At 41.3% G+C, this 24833-nt stretch overlaps 1 protein-coding gene across 1 annotated transcript; it reads left to right on the top strand.

Annotated features, from left to right (window-relative positions):
- Positions 1–653: 653 nt before the first annotated feature.
- LOC142250609 (uncharacterized) lies at positions 654–24833 on the top strand. The gene is made up of 11 exons (XM_075322793.1): positions 654–717; positions 5627–5863; positions 7704–9140; positions 9620–9712; positions 11597–11701; positions 13601–13710; positions 16557–16751; positions 18448–18610; positions 19815–19980; positions 21547–21641; positions 24503–24833. The coding sequence occupies exons 2-11, from the start codon at positions 5716–5718 to the stop codon at positions 24595–24597; spliced, it is 2607 nt and encodes an 868-aa protein (XP_075178908.1). The 5' UTR covers positions 654–717; positions 5627–5715; the 3' UTR covers positions 24598–24833.

Here is a 24833-nt window from a genome sequence, read left to right as displayed (position 1 = left end):
TCAAATTAATTATTTAAAAATCATACAAAGTGATTTTCTGGATTATTATTTATTCTATCTGTCACAGTTGAAGTTTACCCATGATAAAAATTACAGACCTCTCCATTCTTTGCAGGTGGGAAAACTTGCAAAATTGACAATGTATGAAATACTTATTTTACCCACTCTCTAAGGTTGTAGTAATCCACTCCTGCACAGTGGCCTACTTGGGGATTCCCCCGTGGGCAGTGGGAGACTGCGGGTGAGCACCTTCTGACTGTAGATGTCTATTTTCTGATTTTGTTGAGGTAGTTTCTGATTTGGGGTGTATTAACAGATTCAGCTATAAATATAACCATAATAAACGTATCAGTCTGTGCCTACTACACTATATAATAAATCTGTATTATTCATCCAGTGACAAAGCCGGGAGGTAATTAGTGATATTAATAGAATGGGAATGACATCACAGCTACAGTATCTCTGAACTGGTCACCTTGTCATAATGATTAGGTGAGAGATCATCAGAGTCAAAGAATGGGGAAATTCCTTGGTTACAATATCCTTAAGTTACATTTCTTTGCAGCAGGAAACAAAAATTACTTTGGAAATTCTACAGGTTGGTGAGAAATGTCTCCGCCCCGGGAGGTGATAGAGTATAAAATGTGCTGCTCACCGGCAGTGATGACAAGATCTGGAATCTTTAGGAGAGGGCACAAGACAGCGGCTGTCGGGCAGGTAGGTCTCCGCTCTCTCATAGTTCATGTATGTTTACAAATATTCTCCATATTGTGCTTATAATGCTTCAGTCTGTATCATCTAATACTGTAGAGCAGCAAAAGAAGTATAAAGTGCATGAAAGTAAGTAGGTAGTCACAGAGGTCCTACCGGAGAGCTGCTCAAAGTAGATACGTCTGACAAAGAGTTTCTCATCTTGGTCTAATTAATAACACTTTATTGTAGCTGGTTATAGGTCACTAAAGATACTCTGTGTTTGCAACAGTAACATTTAGGGTAGCCCTTATTTTTGTGTTATTGGAGAGTGCAGAGTGTGAGATCACGGGTTTCATTTCTTTGCTTTATTTATTTGGTTTTTTTTTAGATTGATTGTTATGTGTATATATCGATGATAGATATGTATACAGATGGTTTATAGGTAGATTGATATGTAGATTAATAAATGGACGGGTGGATAGATAGATAGATAGATAGATGAATAATAATAATAATACTAATAATAATAATAATAATAATAAAAATCGTTATTTCTATAGCACCAACATATTCCGCAGCGCTTTACAATTCAGGAGGTTCATATAAAAACTAGTAACAGTTATAGAAAACACAATATTTAGATAGATAGATAGATAGATAGAATATAGATAAATAGAGACAGATAGATAATAAATATATAGAGGGATAGATAGATAGATAGAGGGATGATAGATAGATAGATAGATGATACATAGATAGATAGATAGATAGATAGAATATAGATAAATAGAGACAGATAGATAATAAATATATAGAGGGATAGATAGATAGATAGAGGGATGATAGATAGATAGATAGATGATACATAGATAGATAGATAGATAGATAGAATATAGATAAATAGAGACAGATAGATAATAAATATATAGAGGGATAGATAGATAGATAGATAGATAGAGGGATGATAGATAGATAATAGATAGATAGATGGATAGAGGAATAGATAGACAGACAGATAGGTAGACAGACACAGACAGACAGACAGACAGACAGATAGATAGATAGATGCATGGATAGATAGATAGATAGAGGGATAGATAGATGGATAGATAGATAGACAGACAGATGGATAGATAGATAGATAGATAAATAGATGGATAGATAGATAGACAGACAGACAGATGGATAAATAGATAGATAAATAGATGGACAGACAGATAGATGATAGATAGATAGAGGGATAGATAGATTGATGATGGATAGATAGATAGATGGATAGACAGATAGATAGAGGGATAGATAGATTGATGATAGATGGATAGATAGATGGACAGATAGATAGATAGATGGATAGATGGATTGAGGAATAGATAGATAGATAGATAGATGGATAGATAGATAGATAGATGGATAGATGGATTGAGGAATAGATAGACAGACAGATAGATGGATAGAGGGATAGATAGATAAATAGATGGATAGACAGATAGAGGGATAGATAGATAAATAGATGGATAGACAGAGAGAGGGATAGATAGACAGATGATAGTTAGACGGATAGATAATTAGAGGGATAGACAGATAGATAGATAGATAGATAGATAGGCAATAAAAAAATGCAGCCACACACTGAAATGCCAAAATTTTCAACTTTCAAAAGAAAGCTGATAAAAAAAATTTGAGGTGTTTAGCATATTAAAAATGGCCATTTTACATACCTGCCCAGTAGCCACGTCCTAGTCTTCCTTTCTACCTCTGACTGGATTTTTAAAAATCCTACATGTTTGGGCAAAGATAGACCCACTAATAAATACTAAAAGCATCTGTGGCTAATGGGGGAGGGAGGATCGGGTGCATATTCAGTCTAATGGACATGGTTCCATATGATATACAAGAGAAATATAGGACTGTCAGCACTCCATGTGAACAGGTGCATATCTGTATGACATAGAAAAGCCAAAAAAATACTGCACACTGAAATGCCAAAATTTTCAACTTTCAAAAGCGATCTAATACATTTTTTTTTAGATGTTTATCATATGAAAAATGGCCATTTTACATACCTGCCCAGTAGCCACGTCATGGCAATCTCATTATACTGGCTCCTAGTCTTATGTATATGTCTTATGTCATTTTTTTTTTTAGATCTCTTTTGAAAGTTGAAAATGCTGGCATTTCAGTGTGTGGCTGTATTTTTTATGCTTTTCGATGTCATGAACAGATACGCACCTGTTCACATGGAGTGCTGTCAGTTCTGTTTTTCTTATAGATAGATAGATAGATAGAAACTCATTGTTGGGGATGAATACGTTTCATACACGCCTACCCAGGTCATAGTCTCCTGTATTTTTTATATCTTGTTTTAACCATGATGGAATAAACATTAACTCTTATGGGATTATCTCGGCATCGCTGCATTTTTGTAAGTTTGGCACTGAAAAGTCTTATTCCAGGCATTCTGTGAGTCCTTAACACCTTAGCAGTGAGCTTATATTTGATTCATTCTCCCAAACATAAGATGTTGATCCTTAAAGTGGTTAGTTATTTTTTAAAACATTTTTTTTTACTTATCATTATTTGGAGCTAAAGATCATTTTTGCAGTTGGGTCTGTCTATAAAATTTGCACATTTGACTTTTACAGGCTCTTTCTTTTCCAGCACATTCTACTTTAAAGGGGGATGTACACTACTTTAGCATTAATGTCCTATCCTTAGGATAGGTCATCAATGTCTATTTGTTTGGGGTCCAACAACCAGAATCCCCACCAATTAGGAGGCCTAAAGGGTGCTTTACATACTGTGACATCGCTACCGATATATCGTTGGGGTCACGTCGTTAGTGACACACATCCGGCGCTGGTAGCGACATCGCAGCGTGTGACACCAAGGAGCGACGATCAATGATCGCAAAATCGTTCAAAAACGGTGATCGTTGACACGTCGCTCCTTTCCTTAATATCGCTGCTGCTACAGGTACGATGCTGTTCGTCGTTCCTGCGGCAGCACACATCGCTATGTGTGACACCGCAGGAACGAGGAACATCTCCTTATCTGCGTCCACCGGCAATGCGGAAGGAAGCAGGTGGGCGGGATGTTACGTCCCGCTCATCTCCGCCCCTATTGGCCGGCCGCTTAGTGGCGCAGCAGTAACGTTGCTATGACGCCGAACGCATCTCCCCCTTGAGGGAGGGATTGTTCGGCGGTCACAGCGACGTCGCTGACAAGGTATGTTCGTGTGACGCTGCCGTAGCGATAATGTTCGCTACGGCAGCGAGCACCAAATGTCACACGAACGACGGGGGCGGGTGCTATAGCGCTCGACATTGCTAGCAATCGCTAGCAATGTCGCAGCGTGTAAAGCACCCTTTAGTGACGGCGGCAGCAGCAAGCAGCCGAAAAATGCTCAGTTCCAGACTTGCTCAGTCTTTTGATAGAGGCCACAGCCGGGTACTGCACATCCACCTCCAATTAATTTGAATGTGGATGTGCAGTACCAGGCCACGGTCACTATCAGAAGACAGAGCAGCTCTGGAACTGCGCATTTCTGGCCGCCTGCTGCCGGCACTTGGAACAGCTGTTTGCTGGGGGTGCCGGGTGCTGGACCCTAGCCAATCAGACATTAATGACCTGTCCTAATGTAGTTTGTGGCCATAAATCAGCCCTCAGGAGTTCAGAAAAATGCAGACAAAGAGTTACAACTTTCCTGTTAGACTGCCAGAACGAGCTTACTGATGGATTCTCGGGTAAAGAGGTCACTGCTGTCCCTTATTAATGCAGGTTTCGTCACACACTGACCATCACCTGTCAATATAATGTCTACTTGTGGGGTAGCAATGACCATACCTGTCCATCAGCCTCCTCCCATAATAAAACAGCCTTTGTCTTTGAGGTGATTTACCTTTGGAGGAGGTTGATGGACTGGTCGGGTTACTGCTCCTCCACCAGCAGCCATTGTATGGACAGACTTGATGGTCAGTGTGTAAGGAAAGCTGCACTAACAAGAGAAGGTAACCTATCTTCAGAGAACCAGCAAGCTCAGTCTGTCAGATATAAAAGACTTACTAGCTTTCCTGTTAGACTGTCTTTTTCTGAGGCCCTGCAGGCTGATTTATGACCACAGACCACGTTCAAGTTCAATAAGCACAGAAATAGTCTGTAAAAACAAAATGTTGCAAAATTTGTAATGAAACACAATTGAAAACACTTTTTAGCCCAAAATACATGTATGAAAGTAAAAAAAAACAAATGCCCCCAAAAAATAGGAAATCCCTTTAAATCCTTTAAGTGAATTTCAGATGTAAGACTATTTGTGCTGAATTAATTGTTCAGCGGTTGTGTAATGTGCAACCGTATTGCTGACCAGAAGCTCTTTCAGATCCTATGACATGTGCACAACTTTTTGTAGACGTCTTCCAGCTACAGCTTGTCAGCACAGAATGACTGTTCAGAACAAGTACAGGTGCTCAGTGTATCATGGCAGGGCCAAATATTTCAGTCCACCTTTACACCTCCTTGTATTCCCATCTCCTCACTTCTCTGGCTCTGTGAACCCAGAGCTGTCATCAAAAGAGAGCGGGTGGACATAGTGGTAAAACAAGTAGGTGTGAAGGGGCACCTAAATGTGTGGCCCCATCATGTTGCTCCGAGTGCCTCTACTTGGCTTGCCTTGAGCACACTATTTGATTCCTTCTAAAATCAGCCAGTTAGTTTTTCTTCCTCCTATCCTGCCTTACTTACTGACATCATACAATCTGCGCACGGTTATAGACCGATACCATATTTTTGGATCGCTATTGTAAGTTTCATTGGGAGCACTGAGTACCTTCTCCCTATAAGGATCTGGGCTCACCCATGCATTGGAAGTATCATATATCTACTATTCTTCATAACAATGTATGATGCAGAGGAATAATTAATGTATATTTTTCTTTAGGAATCCTCATTTGAATATTTGTGATTTTATTGGAAGAATAGAAATCTTGGACTGAATAGAAGAGTTTTCATCAATAAAGATCACCTGAAATGGAGGGGTTTCCAGCGGTGTTTTACAGTGAGCCCGCCGTGCTCGGGCTCCTTGCCAATGCTGTTAGCGCATTCCTTGTGTGTATGCAAAACTTCTCCTTATTTAATACGTCTATTACTGCTGGAGGAGCAGAAAACATCCTTGCAGGTAAGAAGTCCGCTCTGTATTCATAGCATGCTGAAGTGCCTAACCATTAGTAACTGCCTATGTTTAGTATAAGTTATGGTCCCCCCTTCACTATTGATTATAGCTGGGAACCAACAGATTGGATTTACTAATAGTTTGGGTGATTTCCAATCAAATATTTATTGATGCCAGAATTAGTCAGAAACACAACAATTAAACCAGTCATTAAAGTATTACATCACCCTGGCCATCGGTGGCATATGCCACCAAAATGTGATTGGCTGGTATTCAACAGTTGTGTGACCGCTGCCAAACACTAGAACAAGCAGTGGAATTAGTAAGGTGCAATGTCACTTAGTGTAATGTTCTCTTAGCTTGGCTATATTCAGGAGGTGGCATATAAAGGCATTGACTGCCATGGTCACCCAAACCTCAATGAACCTCTACTGATTGATTCCAATGCCTGAGGTGTTGTTCAGTATATGCCGGGCAAATGGTAAACTAAAACTCAGCAAACATCTGCCAATTCCAATGCCTGAGGTGTTGAACAGTGTATGCCGAGCAAAAGGTAACCCAAAACTCGACGAACCTCTACCGATTTCAATGCCTGAGGGGTTGAACAGTATGTGCTGGGCAAATGGTCAACCAAAACTCAGCGAACCACTACCAATTCCAATGCCTGTGTTGTTGTACAGTATATACCGGCCAAATGGTAACCCAAAACTCAGCAAATTTCTACCAATTCCAATGCCTGAGGTGTTGAACAGTATATACCGAGCCAATGGTCAACCAAGACTTGGCGAACCTCTACTGATTCCAATGCCTGTGGTGTTGTACAGGAAATACTGGGCAAATGGTCAACCAACACTCAGCAGACTACCGATTCCAGTGCCTCTGGTGTTGTATAGTATATACCGGGCAAATGGTCACCCAACACTCAGCGGACCTCTACCGATTCTAATGCCTCTGGTTTTGTACACTATATTCCAGGCAAATGGTCACCCAAAACTCAGCGAACCTCTACCAATTCCAATGCCTGAGGTGTTGTACAGTATGTCAGTCAAATATTCTTTATACACTTCCACTGGTTTTCTCCTTAAAGGGAAACTGTTACAGGTTTTTGCTACCACATCGCAAAGTAACATGGTGTAGGGGCAGAAAATCCCATACCAGTGGTGTCTCACTGACCATTTGCTGCAGTTGTCGTAAAATCCTTATTTTATCTGTGGCAGATTTAGCAGTTCTCTTAATGCTGAGCTCTTTATAACCCTGCCCACGCCACTGGTAGCTTTCCTTGTACAGTGTGCATAGGTAGAAACCTGCTAATCAGTGGTGCTGAATCCAGTTGGATAAAACATGTTCGGTGGCTGCACTGCTGGTGTAAATCATTTTTTCCAAAAGGATCATAAAGAGGTCTACATTTTGTTCCCAATCAGTGGTGCTGATAGGGTCAAACAGACTAGTAGTACTATATGCCACCAGATTATCCATCCTCTACTGATAATATGCTGCTGATAAAACGCTGATTTTATTGAAACAACACACATCTCAGTAAGTGACACATCACCGGAATCAGGATCTCTGCCCCTCCATCATTCAGGTCTCAGACTAAATAGCAAAAACAAGCTGACAGATTCTCTTTAAATGCCAGCAGCAAGAAGAATATCTTAAATTTCTCTCTCTATTCTAAGAAGGCTTATTTGTGTATTTATGTTTTATGGTTTTGAGTTGCTGGTATACTTCCATATTATATTCAAATTTTCTCCTAGTTTTCATCACCTTCTTCTCTGTTCGCATGCTTAATGTGCAGAGGCTCAAATGTTTCAGATAAAATGTAATTTTTCTCCCTTTTACATTGCAGGTGTTCATCTGATTCTCATTGGTGGCATTAGTCAACTCATTGCCGGATTCCTGTCCTTCCGGAAGTATGACCATCTAAGCGGCACTGCCTTCCTTGCCTTCTCCGCCTTGTGGAGTAGTTATGGAGCCACACGAATCGTTGTGGGTTCAGAAACAAATCTCCACAACAGTTCCTCTGTAGATACTCTCACCCAAATTCCAGTCAATGAAGGGGCAGTGGCTGGACTGGTGGCTTATATTTTTATTGCCTTCATCTTGGCATTCTGCTCTGCGACAGTCAACTATATCATGCCTTTTGTGTTTGGGGCTTTAACCCTAACACTAATATTTGAGGCGGTGGGATTATTTGGCCGATGGGCCTTAGTGGTATCCGGGGTCTTGGAGTTAATAATAGTGTTATGTGGACTTTATGGAGCAGGAGTTTTACTTCTGAAAGGCCTTACCCAAAGATATGTTCTTCCAGGATTTGGAAACTCTCTTTTCAATGTTCTACTTCTTGGTTCTGCCAATCGTAACTCTTCTAAAACTGCTGAAGAAGAAAAGAAGAAGAATACAAAGTATGCAGAGCCCATGGCGCTAGGTTTCCTCTGTGATACCATCTCACCTTTCATCATGGCGTTCTACTGCTTTGGGTACATTAAGAACTTCTATGTAGGTTGCATCTGGATCAGCATCAATGTGGTTTCCCAACTATGTTCCAGTTATTACAGCTATCTACGAGAAGATGTTTACCACGCTACTAAATTTGCTTTTCATGGGACTTTTTGGTTGGTCAAGTCTTGGGAAGAGTTTACCATTTCAGTAGTCCTCTCACCTGAGAATATCTCCAAGAGCAGAGAGTCATTGGTCGGTGACTGGTTCTTTGTGGCTGTTTCATGTATTTTTTGCTTTTTGTCATTAAATAAGGACTTACTAGAAGTTATTCATAATGCAGCATTTGCTCTGGTGACAGTATCTACCATCCAGCAGATTCCAAGCACAGGTGGATACATATTTTTTGGAGTGACTTGCAGCATATTTACCGCAATTTCTCTCTACACAACTTTCGCCAGTCTAGTTAACTCTATTGCAGAAAAAGTGTTAATACCCATTGGAAACGTAGTCATACCCAAGGCAAAGTTTCAAAATGTTCTTGTTTGGAGCAGAAAATGTCTGAAGAGACAAGGAGAAGAATTGGTCATCAAGGAGAACCTCAGCTCTCGGCCTTCAGACCCATTATTCTATATCTGCAATGGATTGGCTGCCCTGGCTGCTATTCAGAGCTCATTAAACTATACAATCCAGACACATGTATCTATTCCTTGGGTGCTTATACCTGGTTCTATTATCCAGCTATATGTCAGTAGAATTGATGTTCAAGCGGGAAGAAGATTTGGCTCAGTTCTGCCATTTTGCTTTTCTGCCATCTGGGCTACCTGGGTCTGGCTACGATTTGCAGGTATGTGATTTGGATGTACATAATGCATGATATCATACACAGTAACATAATTTAACATAAAGTTAATGTAATTATTGGTGGTAGATATAAAAGTCGGCGCATAAATTGTAGGTTTATTAAACCAAAAAGAGGCATTAGTTTGATAAGCACCCAACAAAAAGAGGTCACCTTGCTGCTGGCTGTTGGGCTCACATAAAATCTGGCCATTTTTGAGTGCTAAGTATCTCAATTTTTACATGTTTTTCATAGCAGTAATGCGTGTCTATATTCCCATATTCATTGTTACACATATCTTAAGCACTACACAGTGCAACTGTCGCCTTTTTGTAGCATTTAAGGCCAGTCTTTTTGTTTAAAAATGATCTAATTATTAAAAATATAAATATTAATTTTTTTATTCAAAGAATGTACAACCTAATCTTCTGAATATCAACGTCTTTTGGTGATCTGTAAATCTAAAAAATAGTATGTCTCTTTAGGTTCTTTGCTGGGAATCACTGCGGATAATGATGGAGGTTTCACAGCCGGTGCAATTGCTTTTATGGTAATTGACCTCTTTCTTATAATGTTTGGTAAGTATAATTTGTAGTTGTTACTTACCGGCAAACTGAGAAATTGTTTAGAGATTAGCAGAAGGAAGGATGAAATAGGATAGGATTTGAAGCTTAGTGGGAGCTGTACGCCAATTTTGTATATTAAAGGCAAAGGAAAGTCATCACACAGCTTATTTAGACTCATACTGGGATTTGGGTATGTTTTAGAACATGGCTTAAAGAGGTCGTCCCATACTTTGACATTGATGGTCTCTCAGGATAGGTCATCAATGTCTGATCGGCCTGGGGCCGACACTCCGCACCCCCCCCGATCAGCTGTTCTCGGTCCTGGCGGGGCAGCAGGCAGCCAGAAATGCTCAGCTCTGGAGCTGCTCCGGCTTCTGATAATGGCCATGGCTGGGTTCTGCACATCCACCTATTATTGATTAGACTGGGTGGCGGATATGCAGTACCCAGCCTTGCCCACTATCACAAGATGTAGCAGCTCCGGAATTGAGTATTTCTATCTGCCTGCTGACGCCGCCAGGACCAAGAACAGCTGATTGGAGGGGGCGCGGAGTGTCGGACCCCGTCCGATCAGACATTGATCAGAAATCCAAAAAGACATGGTCTTATCCCAATATAGAAAACGGGCATTAATGCAATAAGGCTCACCTTATCAGGTTGTGAGAAGTCTCACAACCACTGTAGTGCACGTGTAAAATCGGCTGCCACAGCCCGACAAGGAGGGCACAATGTAGTTATGGAGAAGAAGTGGTTAATGCAGCGCTGCTATAATATGTCCAGACGGCAATATAGGAACGTGATGGTTTATTAGTCTAATAGTTTCTGAGACCAAGTCCACTTCATCACGACAAAATATCACAATGTGATCTGATGAAGGAGACCCTCTGAAACGTGTAGACTAATAAACCGTCACATTCCTACATTCCCATCTAGACTTACTGTGTCAGCGTGGCATTAACCCCTTCTTCTCCTTAACTACGTAGCAACTAGATATATCACCTTAAAAGGTGGCAACTAAAGCCCTTCATACACAAGACTAATGTCAGCCATTCACGCTTGTTACTAGAGATGAGCAAACCTAATGTTCAGTGTTCGTTTTCCAAACCGAACACCGCTTTAAAAAAAAAAAAACAGTTTGGAGTTCGGGTGCTTTACATATGATGACCACTCATGCGAGCATCGCTGTGCTCGGGTACACTCGTTGCTCAGCCCAGTGCGAGCTGCTTGCAGTGCTTGAATGGCGCACACTAGTTAACAAGAGCATGATCAGATGTAGTGTGCAACCCGCCAAAAAAAATGGAAAAACCCTGCCCACCTGCCCCCGAAAGTGTTCTGTTTATGACTGCCTGTATGTGGGTGAAAACTCAAACTGAAAATCAGTGACTTCCACTGGGGTTCAGGACAAGTACGAACCAGTCAAGGTTCGGTGCCACTACAGCCGTTGAACCGAACGTCGTCTATGTGTTCGCTCATCTCTACTTGTAACGTCGGGTTCAACCAACTATAAAGTGTATGTGGGCACCCAATTGATTCATAGGGCAGATGTTGATTGGGCATGTCTGTTTTCGGGGTTACTTTGGTCTCCTAAAGATAAGCCGGGTGCATGGTTATCTGTTGGTGGCTTTCCCTTAGAGAACATATGACCCCTCAGCCGAACAATGTATATGGCAGAGATCGACGAAATGGTATCATTTTATGGCAACTAATGTAAAAAAATGAGTCTAAGATCACTAGAAATCGTTCTGGTGTCGAGAAAAGGCTATTCAAAGATCACAACACAGCACAACTGCAGAATAAATATTTTTTTTGTAACATTTTTGGTAGGTGGTTTACGTAAAAAATAATGGTATCACTTTTACTTTACACCCTTATACCATTTATTGTATTTTTTTCCAGCTACTCATGCAAACGCCGTTCTTCTGCTTCTTACGGTTATGATGGAGGCTGTGATTGTCAGTTACCTCCTCTTCACACTGGAAAAGCTTCCACTGCAATATGAAAGTAAGTGTCTTATTAACTCTAAGTAGCGCTGATGTTTTAGGTCGATTATTGGCAATGTGAATATTATATATTGCACATTATATATAAATATCTGTACATTACGTGAAAGGTAGAGGCGTCTATACATTTTATATTTCATCTAAGATAATATTCTTCAATATGTCTTATTTAGACTGTCTTATGAGGATATGTGCCTGTGACGTCTTTTTTAGAGTTGATTCTGCTCCAAAAAGTCTAAAAATGAGCTAACTAAACACTCAAAAGAATTACTCACTTTTTATGTTTAGTCTTTTGAGTGTCTTTTAGCCACTTCAGGTTTCCTAAGAAGCCAAGCAGTTGAAAGGAGCAACCTCACCCTTCTTCAGGCTGATTTCGCTTTAAAATTAAAGTCAATGGATAGCCTTAAAAGACGCCAGGCCATCTTTTTTTTCTCAAATGTTTTTCAATCAAAAACTGTTTCTTCATTGTTGAATGGAGTTTAAAAAACATCCGCAAAACGCCAGTAAAAAAAAAGCAACAAAAAAATGGAAAAAAAGTGCCAGTGCTCAAAAAGTGATAACAAAAATGCTAAAAAATACATGTCAGGGAAAAAAAGACAGGCATTTTCAGTTGAAATGCTGCTGTTAAAGGGAATCTGTCAGCAGGTTTTTGCCATGGAATCTGTTGTAGGAACAAAAACCCTGATTCCAGTGATCTGTTACTTACTGAACTGCTTGTTTCAGTTTTGATAGAATCCCTTTTTTCGCTGTTATAGATGTAGTAGAGCTCTGAATGCTGAGCTGTGTATAACCCCACCCACACCACCAATTGGCAGCTTTCTGTGTACACTGTCAGCAAGCTGCCAATCAGTGATGGGGCGAGGTCACACAGATTAGCCTGACTGTCCTGCTTGTGAAACTTAGGGTACCGTCTCACTAAATGACGTACCAGCGATTTCGACCACGATACGACCTGGTCAGGATCGCTGGTACATCGCTACAGGGTCGCTAGTGAGCTGTCAAACAGTCAGGTCTTCCCAATGACCAGCGACCAGCCACCAGCCACCAGACACTCGTGTAACGATGCTGCGCTTGGTAACCAGGTAAATATCGGGTAACTAAGCAAAGCGCTTTGCTTGGTTACCCAATATTTACCCTGGTTACCAGCGTACACCGCTTACAGGCTGCCAGCTCTGGCTCCCTGTATATGTAGCTAGGGTACACATCGGGTTACTAAGCAAAGCGCTTTGCTTAGTTACCCAATATTTACGCTGGTTACCAGCGTACACTGCTTACACAGAGTCGGTGCTCGTTGGTCTCCCACCGTCAAACACGCCGATGTGCGTTGCACAGCGGGAGACCAATAAGCAAAATATGAACCAGAACAGTGTGTAACGATCAGCGATTTCACAGCAGGGGCAAGGTCGCTGCTTAGCGTCACACACAGCGAGATCGCTGATGAGGTCACTGGTACGTCACAAAACCTGTGACTCAGCAGCGATTTTGATAGCGATCTCGCTATGTGAGAAGTACCCCTTAGTCTGGCAGTGATAATCTTCTGCTGATAAAACATTAATTATATTGAAACTATAGCCAACTGTTGAGCAAGTGAAATATGCTTGGAATCAGACTCTCTGAGCCTACTTAATTCTGCTGTCAGATTAAATAGCAAACCTCCACCAAAGTGTTTTAAGTTGTTCTCTATTTGTGTCTGCCTGTTTCTTCAACTGTTCCGTCTCCTCTCTGTAGACTGATAAGTGCACAAAGAGAGTCTTTTTTCTTACGATATATTATAAAGCTTCTTGCCTTCATGTGTCCTATCGATATATAAAACTATTTTGAAACAACTGTCACTTTTTAATACTTTATCTGGCATTATATCTAATTTAATGTTTGTCTTCTTCAATCTCTTCTTCTCCAGTAACCGTGCTGTCCATCTTTAGCATCATTTGTCTTTATGGCTTTTTGGCTTCTATGATAAACTGCATGTTCAACAAAGAACTGATCCCAATGGGGCCTGCATTGTTCAAGGTAAAGACTACCTAGTCATGGAATAGATGGTCTAGGTTAAAAATTCTTAGTCTTTATTGGCAATGGTTTATAACATATCAAATACATTTATAAAGGGACGTGCTGATACAAGGTAACATTTCCATTTGATCCTTTTTGGAACTCCATATGTCAGTAATTTACCTATATCTTCTTTCTACTTTTTTCGCTAAACATCTCACTTGTGCGATTGCATAAAAACATTTGTAAGTGAAATACTCTCCTTCTATGCCATTGGAACTCCAAAATAGTAAGATTTGTTTTACGAGCGCTCGTGAAATCATTGCAGCACATACGCTTTGTGGTGTACTGAAATCTTCTGCTTTATTATATCATGTGACCAGTTTATATAGTACCCTAAACAAAGAAATACCTCCTCAGAACTATGTACCAATAAGAGCCTCATGGGTGTGTAAAGAAATGTGAAACTTCCCCACCCATCAGTGTAAGCTGAGCCCTATAACATCATTCAGTTATAAGACAAGATGGTTTCTATAGAATACAAAATGAATTATATTCTCTCACACATTATGTAGTAGACTCCAGTGGCACACTTTTTATCTGAGCTATTGTGGCTTTACAGATGTACCAGAGCTCAACCTGAACTATAAAGTTATCGTTGTGCCTCTAGGCCATTTTCACCGTGAGGCTGCTAATTCACATTGCATTATAGCAGGCATGTATCAAAAATTGCATAATGAACCACAGCATTGAACATGCTCATTTGGTGCCTACATCTGTATGCATCACTCAAATGTACACAGACTGTACCATACAAGCTTTTCACAAGATAGCCAGAAACTGTTATCACAGGTATTGATAATGACTAGACAGCTGTAGTTATAAAGAAGATGGCAATTTTGTCTCCATGTATATATACTTAGCCTATGAGAATATAGGAGCGAGGATAATTACACTATCCCCTCACTGGGGACACATTGTACTAACGTCATCTCACCATGTGATGCTGTACTGAGGCATCATGTGATTAATAGCATAACAGACAAGTGAATTTAGAGTGAAATCTTTCATTTAAGATGGCATGAGATCTGAAACAGAGAAGAAGTTGGACGTTATGGGAGTACAATACACACGAAAAAAAGTCCACCATGTGATAGACCATCAGGTTGGGTTGCTGTAATGAAAAGTTGTGTTTTCAAGTCATCTTTAAAGGGGTTGTCCACGACTTTTGCATTGATGGCCTATCCTTGAGATAGGCCATCAATGTCTGATCAGCCGAGGTCCAACTCCTGGCACCCCCACGAGCAGTGCTTCTTTTTGCCGGCGGCAGCAGAAGACAGCTAGAAATGTTCATTTCCGGAGCTGCCCAATCAACTGATAGCGGCTGTGGCCAGGTACTGCACATCAAATCAATAGGAGGCAAATGTGCAGTACCCAACTGCGACCACTCTGAGAAGATGAAGCAGCTCCAGTCCTGAGCATTTCCGGCCGCCTGGTACCGAGAACAGCTGATCAGGAGAGGTGCCAGTGCCAGGTGTCGGACCCTAGACATTGGTGACCTATCCTAAGAATAGGCCATCAGTGTAAATCTAGTGGAAAACCCTTTAAGTGATTAAATAGCCACTGGGTTAAATACACAGATTAACAGTTCAGGACAGCAATATTGCGCATTAGGGTCACCATATGCGAGAAAAAAATTTAAAATTTAACTTTTAATTAAATTATTCATAAAAATGAGGATAATCCTCACTGACAAACAAACAAACAATACAAGAATAGGTTTGGCTCCTCCTACTTTTCAAGAGTTCAATGCAAACCACAAGTAGACTAGTACCGCTAATATAAAGTGGAACTTTTTACCCATAAATCAGGTGCCAGTTTCATAAAGTCCACTGATAAATAAAGAAATGGAATTATCTCACCAAATTCTGATATATCACATATTAAATTCGAATGGGTTCAGGCATCCTCCTGGCGGAACCTCATGATTATGAAATTGTACCTCCCAACGCGTTTCGTTAGAAAAGCAAACTCATCAGGGGAGCTTATAATTGTGGCAATTACATCTCAGATCTCATAAAAAATGAGTCCAAAAAACCCTTTAAGCTCAACTCTTTCTAGTGTCATTTGCATGTTTTCTCAAGACGAGTGGTGGAAAGTAATTAATTAATTTGTGAATATTTATCATTTAAAAAAGTTTACATTTTTAAAGAGGTTATTGCAGCCACATAATTAATTTGCCCATTGATAGAATAGGAATAATTTGAGAAAGGAGAGCACAGCCACCTTTATTTTCCATAGGAGTACACACTGAGGCCTCATTTTTCAGAGAGGTGCAGCTGCATGTAATACACATCATTGGCGTAACTGGAAATGCATTGGCCCCAATGCAATAGCTCCACTTATTCAAAGTTTTTAATAGCACTGGTCTTTTCATGTAGGACAAAAGGAACTTTGGAGCCCTTGGACTCCAGGGCCAAGATGCGATTGTACCCCCTGCACCTATTGTAGTTACACTCCTATTGAACTTATTGCTTATCTTATTGACATGCCATAAATTTGCCAGATGGGACAACTGCTGAACTGCCAAGCATAGAGTGAACAAAAGCCTCATATAAATAACTCATAGACCAGCGTCGCGCCCCGTGAAAATGGCACTTTGGTTATGTGACACTGTCACCTAACTGCTGCAGCCAATTAGCAGCTGCTGATCGGCTGCAGCGGTCATCTGACATAACAATGTCATGAAACATCACAAAAGCGATGTTAATCTGTGAGCTAAGTCACTTAAGCAGTTAATAAGGAATAAGCAGTTGAGGGCTTAATATGGGAATAATCATTAACCGTGTAACTTAATGTTGTCACAGAAGCAAGTGCCAGAGAAGAAGGAAGACGTTCCTAGTTCATGCGTTCTGCCTCAGTCTCGTCGTACAAGTGGCCTGAGAAGTATATTAAAGATACTGGAAAGTGGAGGAGTATGTGGCATCCCAACAGATACCGTCTATGCGTTGGCTGCTTCATGCAAACATCCAGATGCCATCAAGAGAATTTATACCATAAAGGTGAGACTAACAAATCCCAACAGTTTTATGGAGCAATCAAATGGAATAAACAAAATAAAGGTTTTCAGAGGCGGGTGTACTTTCTTTGCAATCAATGTCAGAATGGCTTTGTAAGTACAACAGCTTCATTGTATCCAAGAGAGCTATGTAATAATATATGTAGTTGGTATTATGAGACAAAGATCACTTTTAACGTCTTAATCCATGAGGTGTGCTAGGCCACAAAATTATCTTCTGTCCTCTAGGGTGAGACTCCATGCTGGCCAATGGGGCAGGCTGGCAGGAGTGCACGGATAGCTTTGTCAGAATTTACACGGCAGTCAATGTACAAAGTCAGAAGGCAAAGAAATAATCCAGAAATGGGCTATGTTCAGACAACTGGAATATCAACAAGCTAAGCAGGAAATATAAATCCAGGACTGAACCAGAGTAGATAAACTCTTAACTGGCAGTGGGAGTCAGAGGTTCAGGAGTTTAAACAGAAGACAGAAAGGAGCTAGATAACCTCTTAACTGGCTGCCATACAGCCTTTTAGATATAGCTCTGTGGGATTCTTTAATTTTATATATGAGCTTACTGCAGGCTGAATATTCATAGTCTCTGCTCTGATAGCTTAGCCATTAAAGGAACCTTTCACCTTAGAAAATTCTATTTACCTGCAGATATAGGCGCAATCAGTTGATAAATTGCATTAACATGCTGTCCAGGCACTTTGCTGAAAGTACAGCTACTGGTAGAAAATGAACTTACTGCCTCCAGGGAGCCGCTGGCTTTCAGTCACAGGGCCGTTCACTCACAGCACCTCTTATTATACTGTTAGAGAGCTCTAAGTGCAGCGCATCTATATAGAGCTGGCTATCAATCAAATTGCATGGGCGTGCTCACAACATATTGAGTGGTTAAGTGAGTTGTGATGGTATCCGAATCATGCACGGCCCCATGACTGAAAGCCGGCGGCTCAAGTACATTCAGTAAGGAGGCGAGGCAGCGTTGTAACTCTATTTACCTGCAGATTAACCCTATATCTGTAGGTAAATAGCATTTTCCTGGATGACAGGGTTAAAAATATATTCTGTAAATGTTTCAGGTTACAAGCAGTTTAATATGCAGTTGTTACGTAGGAGGGTGGTTCCTGAAAAGCTAAATCTAGGTATGGAAACAATATGATGAGCCATATTTTACATGGTTAACAAGTAGATACAAGTAAGTATCTGTAGTAATAGCAGTACAGTAGTATAACTCCAGGAGAGGGTGGAGTACAAGCTGCACATGGGGGAGAGCATTTCTTGCGAGGAGGAGATTGGATTCAATGGTGATTGAGAAATCAGGCTCTTCTAAAATCTACGTAAAATCCTGATTTAACCAACTACTGATGATCTAAACTAGTCCAATGGCTTCTCATGGATTTTGTAAATTTGTGTAATATTCAAGTATGATAAAATTTGGTTCCTGAATGCTGGACTTACTACTTGTGATATTAAGGGGGGGCATTGCTAGTTTAGATTGGCCTCATTTATAAGGGCTTTGCCCTCTACAGATATTCTATGAGTCATCCATAGAGCAATAGCTGCATATATTGTGTTATTATCGTCCATTTATTTTCCAAAAGTGACAACACTTTGAGCTACAGATAAAAGAGTATATTGATATTGTCACATATATTGCATCTTTCTATAACATATGTTGTTTACTGCAGGAACGACCTTCAGAGAAGCCCATCTGTATCTGTATTTCTAACCTGCAGCAGTTGAGGGTAATAAATCCTCCATTCAGTCCACTATTGTGGAGATTCATGGATTTAGTCTATCCTGGAGGGATAAGCTGCATTGTAAAGAAAGGCGAATGGCTAAAACGACTTGGTAAGTGATTTATTTAATACTTGTATGCAAAAAAAACAATACCGAGTATATAGATGGATATTTTCTTTTTGTTGCTTACAGGAGGAGCAGTTGAGTTTGATATTGATATTTGTGGGAAAAGTTTCAGAAAAACTTGCATTTTATTCATTCAAATACCTGGTGTGTCTGTACATATGAGTCCAGTGCGCGGTCCTATTCAATGACTGACAATCTTCCCTGTATAATTCATATGGGAGAGAAAAGGGTTAATACTCCGCGCTGCCGTAAAGATAGAAGATCCAAATAAAGAAGAGTGATTCATTTGTCAACGTGTTTCAAAGCCTGAAGGCTTCTTCCTCAGGACAAGTCTTCCCTGTATAACTGAATTATGAGATAGTCGTCTGGCAGCTCAAAAAATGGCTATCACGGGCAGACTTAGAGCAAGTCACTGCTTTTACCAGATTCCATGGGTTGCCCTGGCCTTCACACTTAAACGCCTGTACAGGGACCTGGACTGGACTGACCCCTGGGTTCGTGCCATGGGGCAAGCTGCTAGCCAATGGGGCAGGCTGGTAGGAGTGCACAGGTAGGTTTGTCAGAAGCTGGAGACCTGTCATGGTACAAAATTAGAAGACAAAGGAATAATCCTTAAATGGGCCATGTTCAGACACCTGGAATATCAACCAGCTAAGCAGGAGATAATGTCCAGGACTGAACCAAAGTAGATACATTTTTAACTGGCAGTGGGAGTCAGAGGTTCAGGCGTTTAAATAGAAGACACAAAGGAGCAATGTAATCAGCAATGGATTAACCCCATAGCTCCCTAACTGATAGCACCAAAATAATCACACTGGATTGTTGTAATATTGTCCTGCACCATCCACCAATGAGTGAAGTGGAATCAAAAGGTTTAGTTATTGACCTGGATGTTACAGATAGCTGTCAATCTCTGGTAAGACCACCCACTGGACTCAAGCTCAAGCACATGGGATTTAATTTAATAAAATACAACTTATTCTGAATCTAATCCCCTAAAAATTTATATATTTTTACGCTCAGCTTCTCCTTCTCTAAGCTCTGTGGTCCTCAGACTGGACCGTGTGTACAATGCGACAGGTTCCCTTTAATAGTCTGTAAACTCTTTTTCTTATTTCTGATATTTTACACTGAGAAATTCTTGAACCCTGTCAATAAAAATGTTTCCTTGGCTTTTTATGTATTCTAGGTGTGGGCCCGGCTTATGAATATGTAGGGACCAATGACTCCATAATGATCAGAGTCCCAGATCATTCAGTTACAGCCCATCTCACCGACATGACCGGACCATTAGCGATTACCTCTGCCAACCCCAGTGGAGAAAGTGACAGCACTCACCATGATCATGTCATAAGGTAAGTTGCTTATAACAGAATATAAGCGAGAAATTCAGTATATTTGTATATAATTCTTTAATAACTTGTGTTGGTTATAGGGTGGTAATAGCCCAAGGTCAAACTCCTTTATGTCCACCATTGAATGACATTGGGGGAATATCCATCATACCCAAAAAACAGACATATAGTATTTTTAAACATATGTGTGTATGTAAGGAAACAACAATTTGCTAATATACAGTATAATATAGTGTCATTATCGAAACTACTCCCATTAGGAGTTTCCATAATAAAAGTGCAGAGCTGTAGGCAATAAGGTAAACTCCCTTTCCCACCTCTCCCATTATCAAAGCACAGGCAGATTACACATGGCCTGTTCTGAATTCAGAGAGAGAAAAGCAGACAACATCCTATCGGGGCTGGTTCAGCTAGATCGGGCAGGTTCAGCAGGTATAGAACTGGTTCAGTTGCCTATAGACTGTTGTTTTGTTTGGGGTTTTTTTGCATTACTAGGTCACAACTGATGAGGAGTGCCCATAGTCAGACTCAGACTGTGCAAATTAGGGAGAAGCCTCTTAACTATGTATGTAAATGACACCTTAAAGTCAAGATGTCAAAACGTAAAGGAGTTGTCCCTAACTTTTATATTGATGGCCTATTACTGATTGGTGGAGGTGCGCACCCGATACCTCCACCGATCAGCCGTTCCTGGTGCCAGTGGATGCTTGTGCTGTGTTGCAGAGCTCTACACTTCCGTCAATCGGCATAGTGGCCATAGTTAGGTACTGCTCATCCTATCCGAATCAATAGGGAGAAGAAGATGTGCAGCACCTGGTTGTCGCTACCTTTCCATTGATGAAGCTGTGTTATGTAGTTCCGCAACTCACCACATCTGGCCACGACACAGTAGATCGGTGGGGTTGCTGGGTATTGCATCCCTACCGATCAGATATTGATGACCTATCCTAAGGTGAGGCTAGCAATATAAAAGTCCTGGTCAAGCCTTATGAATACCCTTCAACTTTTCTGTTCTGTTTTCCGTATACTCTAGTTGTTAATGAGTGTGTCCACTATTTAAACATTGATGACCTATCCTTAGCATAGGCCATCAATATCTGTTCAGCCGGGGTCTGATACACAGTACCTTTGCCGAACAGCTGTCCTCTGTGCCGGCGGCGACAGCAGGGGACCGGAAATGCTCAGCATCGGAGTTGCTCAATCTTCTGGAAACGGCCGGGTACTGCCCCTGCCACTCAAATCAATAGGAAGTGGATGCGCAGTACATGGCTACGGCCACTCAGAAGACGGGGCAGCTCTGGAACTGAGCGTTTCCATCCAGCTGCAACCGCCAGCATTGAGGACTGCTGATTGGTGGGGGTGTTGGACCTCGGCCGATAAGACATTGATGACCTATCCTATGGTATTAGGGTTCGATATATTATTTTAATGTAAATATTTTCTTGTCTTTCAGTTATGCTGTGTATTTGTAATATATCACATTACAATGAATACGTAAAGATCTGTCTTGTGTCTGGTCATGTCTTGATGACGTACAATGACATGTATTATGTGATTTCTCCATAGCCGTCTGAGCCACAAATTGGATGCTGTTCTGTGTGATGGTTACTCCAACGAGATTGTAGGATCAACAGTCGTAATCTGCACCAAAATAGATGAAGGTATCCAGATTATTATATCTACACATGCAAAGCCACTTGTAGAAACAAACTGTAGAAAGGTTTTGCCCCTGACCCGACCAGCACTCAAATTTTTCACCATGGGGTTGTTACTCATTATTAGGGAAGATATTGTTAAAAAATATACATTTCAAGTACCTTTCCTCTAAGAGCTGGTCAGATATATATGGCAACATTTGGAAATCTTGATTGTCTTGTGAGGAGACCTACAATAAGTGCTTCATGCTTATACGTGAAGACGGTTGGGATGCAAACAATTTATGCTCCTAGATTGAACAAGCCTCATGATACATTTTTGATTAGACAGGATGGCACGCTTACTTAGCAATATTAAAGGGGTAGAACTTTATGGACAACCTTTGTCTATTGTCAGGTGGTCTCCTTAAGGTGGCTTTACACACTGCAACATCGCAAACGACATCGCTGTAACGTCACCGGTTTTGTGACATTGCAGTGTGTGAAACACATCAGCGACCTGGCCCCTGCTGTGAAGTTGCTGATCGCTACAAATCGTTCAGGACCATTCTTTGGTCCTTTGTTTCCCGCTGTGCAGCATGATCGCTAGAAAGTTTCAGTGTGTAAAGGGGACTTTACAGCGACTTTGTTAGCGACTTCCCTTTCAAAAAGCTGCTTTACAACGTCCCCAATGACTAGCTAGGTCGTTCTGCAGGTCCGGATCGCTGTTGCGTCGTTGGCCAGGTTTGCCTGTTTGGCAGCTCACCAGCGACTCACCAGAGACATTGTAGCGATCCCGGCCAGGTTGGGATCGCTGGTGGGATCGCTGAAAGTCTCAGTGTGTAAAGGGGCCTTTACAGTGAGCTGATAGGGGATCAACTGATAAAAACATTAGCTAAAACAATAGAATTCCAGATGAAAATCAATGCTCTCTCCACAAAGTGAGTGTCGCTTTTAGTAGCTGCTCTCCTCTACTATTCATATGGGATTTTGACATGATTTATGTTGCCTAATCACATGGATTTCAGAGGGATTAACTGTCAATATCATATCTATGGCATCTGCTCCCATATCAGAACACAGTAGGAGTGGACAGGCTGTATTTGAACATGCTTGATCCCTTGATTTTTTGGGGAAGGAAAGCATTGAGCCACGTTATCTCTAGTTTATGGGCTTAAAAGATAGAGGTCCTGTCAAATCTTCTTTACAGCTTGCCCCGGTAATGTCTGCTTCTGTCACCAGGCACGTCCGTATTTATTTTGAGGCCAACACTGGTGATTACGGAGACATCGGAACCAGACACTAAAGGCCCAGTCACACTAAACAACTTACCAGCAATCCCAACAACGATACAACCTGATAGGGATTGCTGGTAAGTTGCTAGGAGGTCGCTGGTGAGATGTCACACTAAGCGACGCTCCAGCGATCCCACCAGCAACCTGACCTGGCAGGGATCGCTGGAGCGTCGTGAAAGCATGCTGCGCTTGGTAACTAAGGTAAATATCGGGTAACCAACCCGATATTTACCTTGGTTACCAGCGCACACCGCTTAGCGCTGGCTCCCTGAACACCTAGCCACAGTACACATCGGGTTAATTACCCGATGTGTACTGCAGCTACATGTGCAGAGAGCAGGGAGCCGCGCACACTGCTTAGCGCTGGCTCCCTGCTCTCCTAGCTACAGTACACATGGGGTTAATTACCCGATGTGTACTGCAGCTACATGTGCACAGAGCAGGAGCCGGTACTGACAGTGTGAGAGCGGCGGAGGCTGGTAACGAAGGTAAATATCGGGTAACCAAGGTAAGGGCTTCTTGGTTACCCGCTGTTTACCGTGGTTACCAGCGTCTGCAGAAGCCGGCTCCTGCTGCCTGCACATTTAGTTGTTGCTCTGTCGCTGTCACACACAGCGATGTGTGCTTCACAGCGGGAGAGCAACAACTAAAAAATGGCCCAGGACATTCAGCAACAACCAGCGACTTCACAGCAGGGGCCAGGTTGTTGCTGGATGTCACACTAACCAACATCGCTAGCAAGTTGTGCATCAGCAGCGATATTGCTAGCGATGTTGCTTAGTGTGACGGTACCTTTAAACTAGAATGGATTGGATTTGTGGTACCATCCAGTCTGGCAGTATGGGGATGTGTGCTGTCCAGCTGAAGTATTCTGCTCCCTGCTTTGGCCTATGGGGCAGAACCACAAACTGTTGATACTCCTAGTAGTTTATCTACTCTAGTTCAGGTGTGACCTTTCAGCTCCAGCTTTACATGTATTGCTGTTATCTGACCGCAGCCTGTTAACTGAATATTCTTTTTGCCTTCCAATTTTGTACCTTATTCCCCTCCTGTTTCTGACCCAACTGCCTGACCACTTTTGCCAGGTTTCACCATCGGCCAACAGCTGACTCCATGGCCCCAGTTCAAGGGCCCCTTTGTAAATCAGAGATCATTGTACAGTGTTAAAGAATAAAGGCCAAGGCCGTGGAAGCTATTTTAGAGCTTCTAGTTCAGTGTTCCCCAACTCCAGTCCTGGAGGCCCACCAACACTGCATGTTTTTGGCATATCCTTAGCATTGAGGTGATGGAATCATCACCTGTTCAAGTGATTAAATTATCACCAGTGTAATGATAAGGAAATCCTGAAAACATGCGCTGTTTGTGGGCCTCCAGGACTGGAGTTGGGGAACACTGTTCTAGTTGACCATAGATAGACCAACATCACTGGTTGGGATATTTCTCACTATTTACTTGATATGATCAAATAGGGAATGTGGAAAGGGATAATCCAAGATGGCAAACTCTTTACGCCATAGAAACATAAATGATATTTTTCTGCAGGTTTGTTTTTTTAACATTATTACTTACCATTTGACATCACTTTTTTCCCAGGATCCATTACAATATTACGTGAAGGCTGTGTTCCAGCTACCAAAATAATGGCATTATTTGAGCAAGCGAAGAACATGGAGCAAGACGTGTTGTAAGATCAAGATGACATGTTCAGCTTCCTGTGGATGGAAAGTAGTCCTGCTGGTGGGACTAAAATTATGAATGCAAGTGTGAATATAGTGTATTCATAGATTTTGTATGTTTGTTGTATTTATAGTTCTGAGACTGTGAAAGAACCATAATTATTTTTTTTATAATTTATTGCTAAATTTGATTAAATAAAAAAATTGTACAAAAATCAAGTCCATGTTAATTATTACAACTATTTCAA

This window comes from Anomaloglossus baeobatrachus, chromosome 9, assembly GCF_048569485.1.
Source record: "Anomaloglossus baeobatrachus isolate aAnoBae1 chromosome 9, aAnoBae1.hap1, whole genome shotgun sequence".
In the NCBI taxonomy this organism is placed as follows: domain Eukaryota; kingdom Metazoa; phylum Chordata; class Amphibia; order Anura; family Aromobatidae; genus Anomaloglossus; species Anomaloglossus baeobatrachus.
Note: the sequence above shows the minus strand (reverse complement) of the source record. Positions and strands in the feature narration are given on the sequence as shown.

Excerpts from the sequence above, each read along its gene's own strand:
- LOC142250609 (XM_075322793.1), top strand. The coding sequence starts at position 5,716 with ATGGAGGGGTTTCCAGCGGTGTTTTACAGTGAGCCCGCCGTGCTCGGG. Across the intron at positions 11,702-13,600 it reads GCTTCCACTGCAATATGAAA|TAACCGTGCTGTCCATCTTT; the intron begins GTAAGTGTCTTA and ends CTTCTTCTCCAG. Across the intron at positions 19,981-21,546 it reads CACCATGATCATGTCATAAG|CCGTCTGAGCCACAAATTGG; the intron begins GTAAGTTGCTTA and ends ATTTCTCCATAG.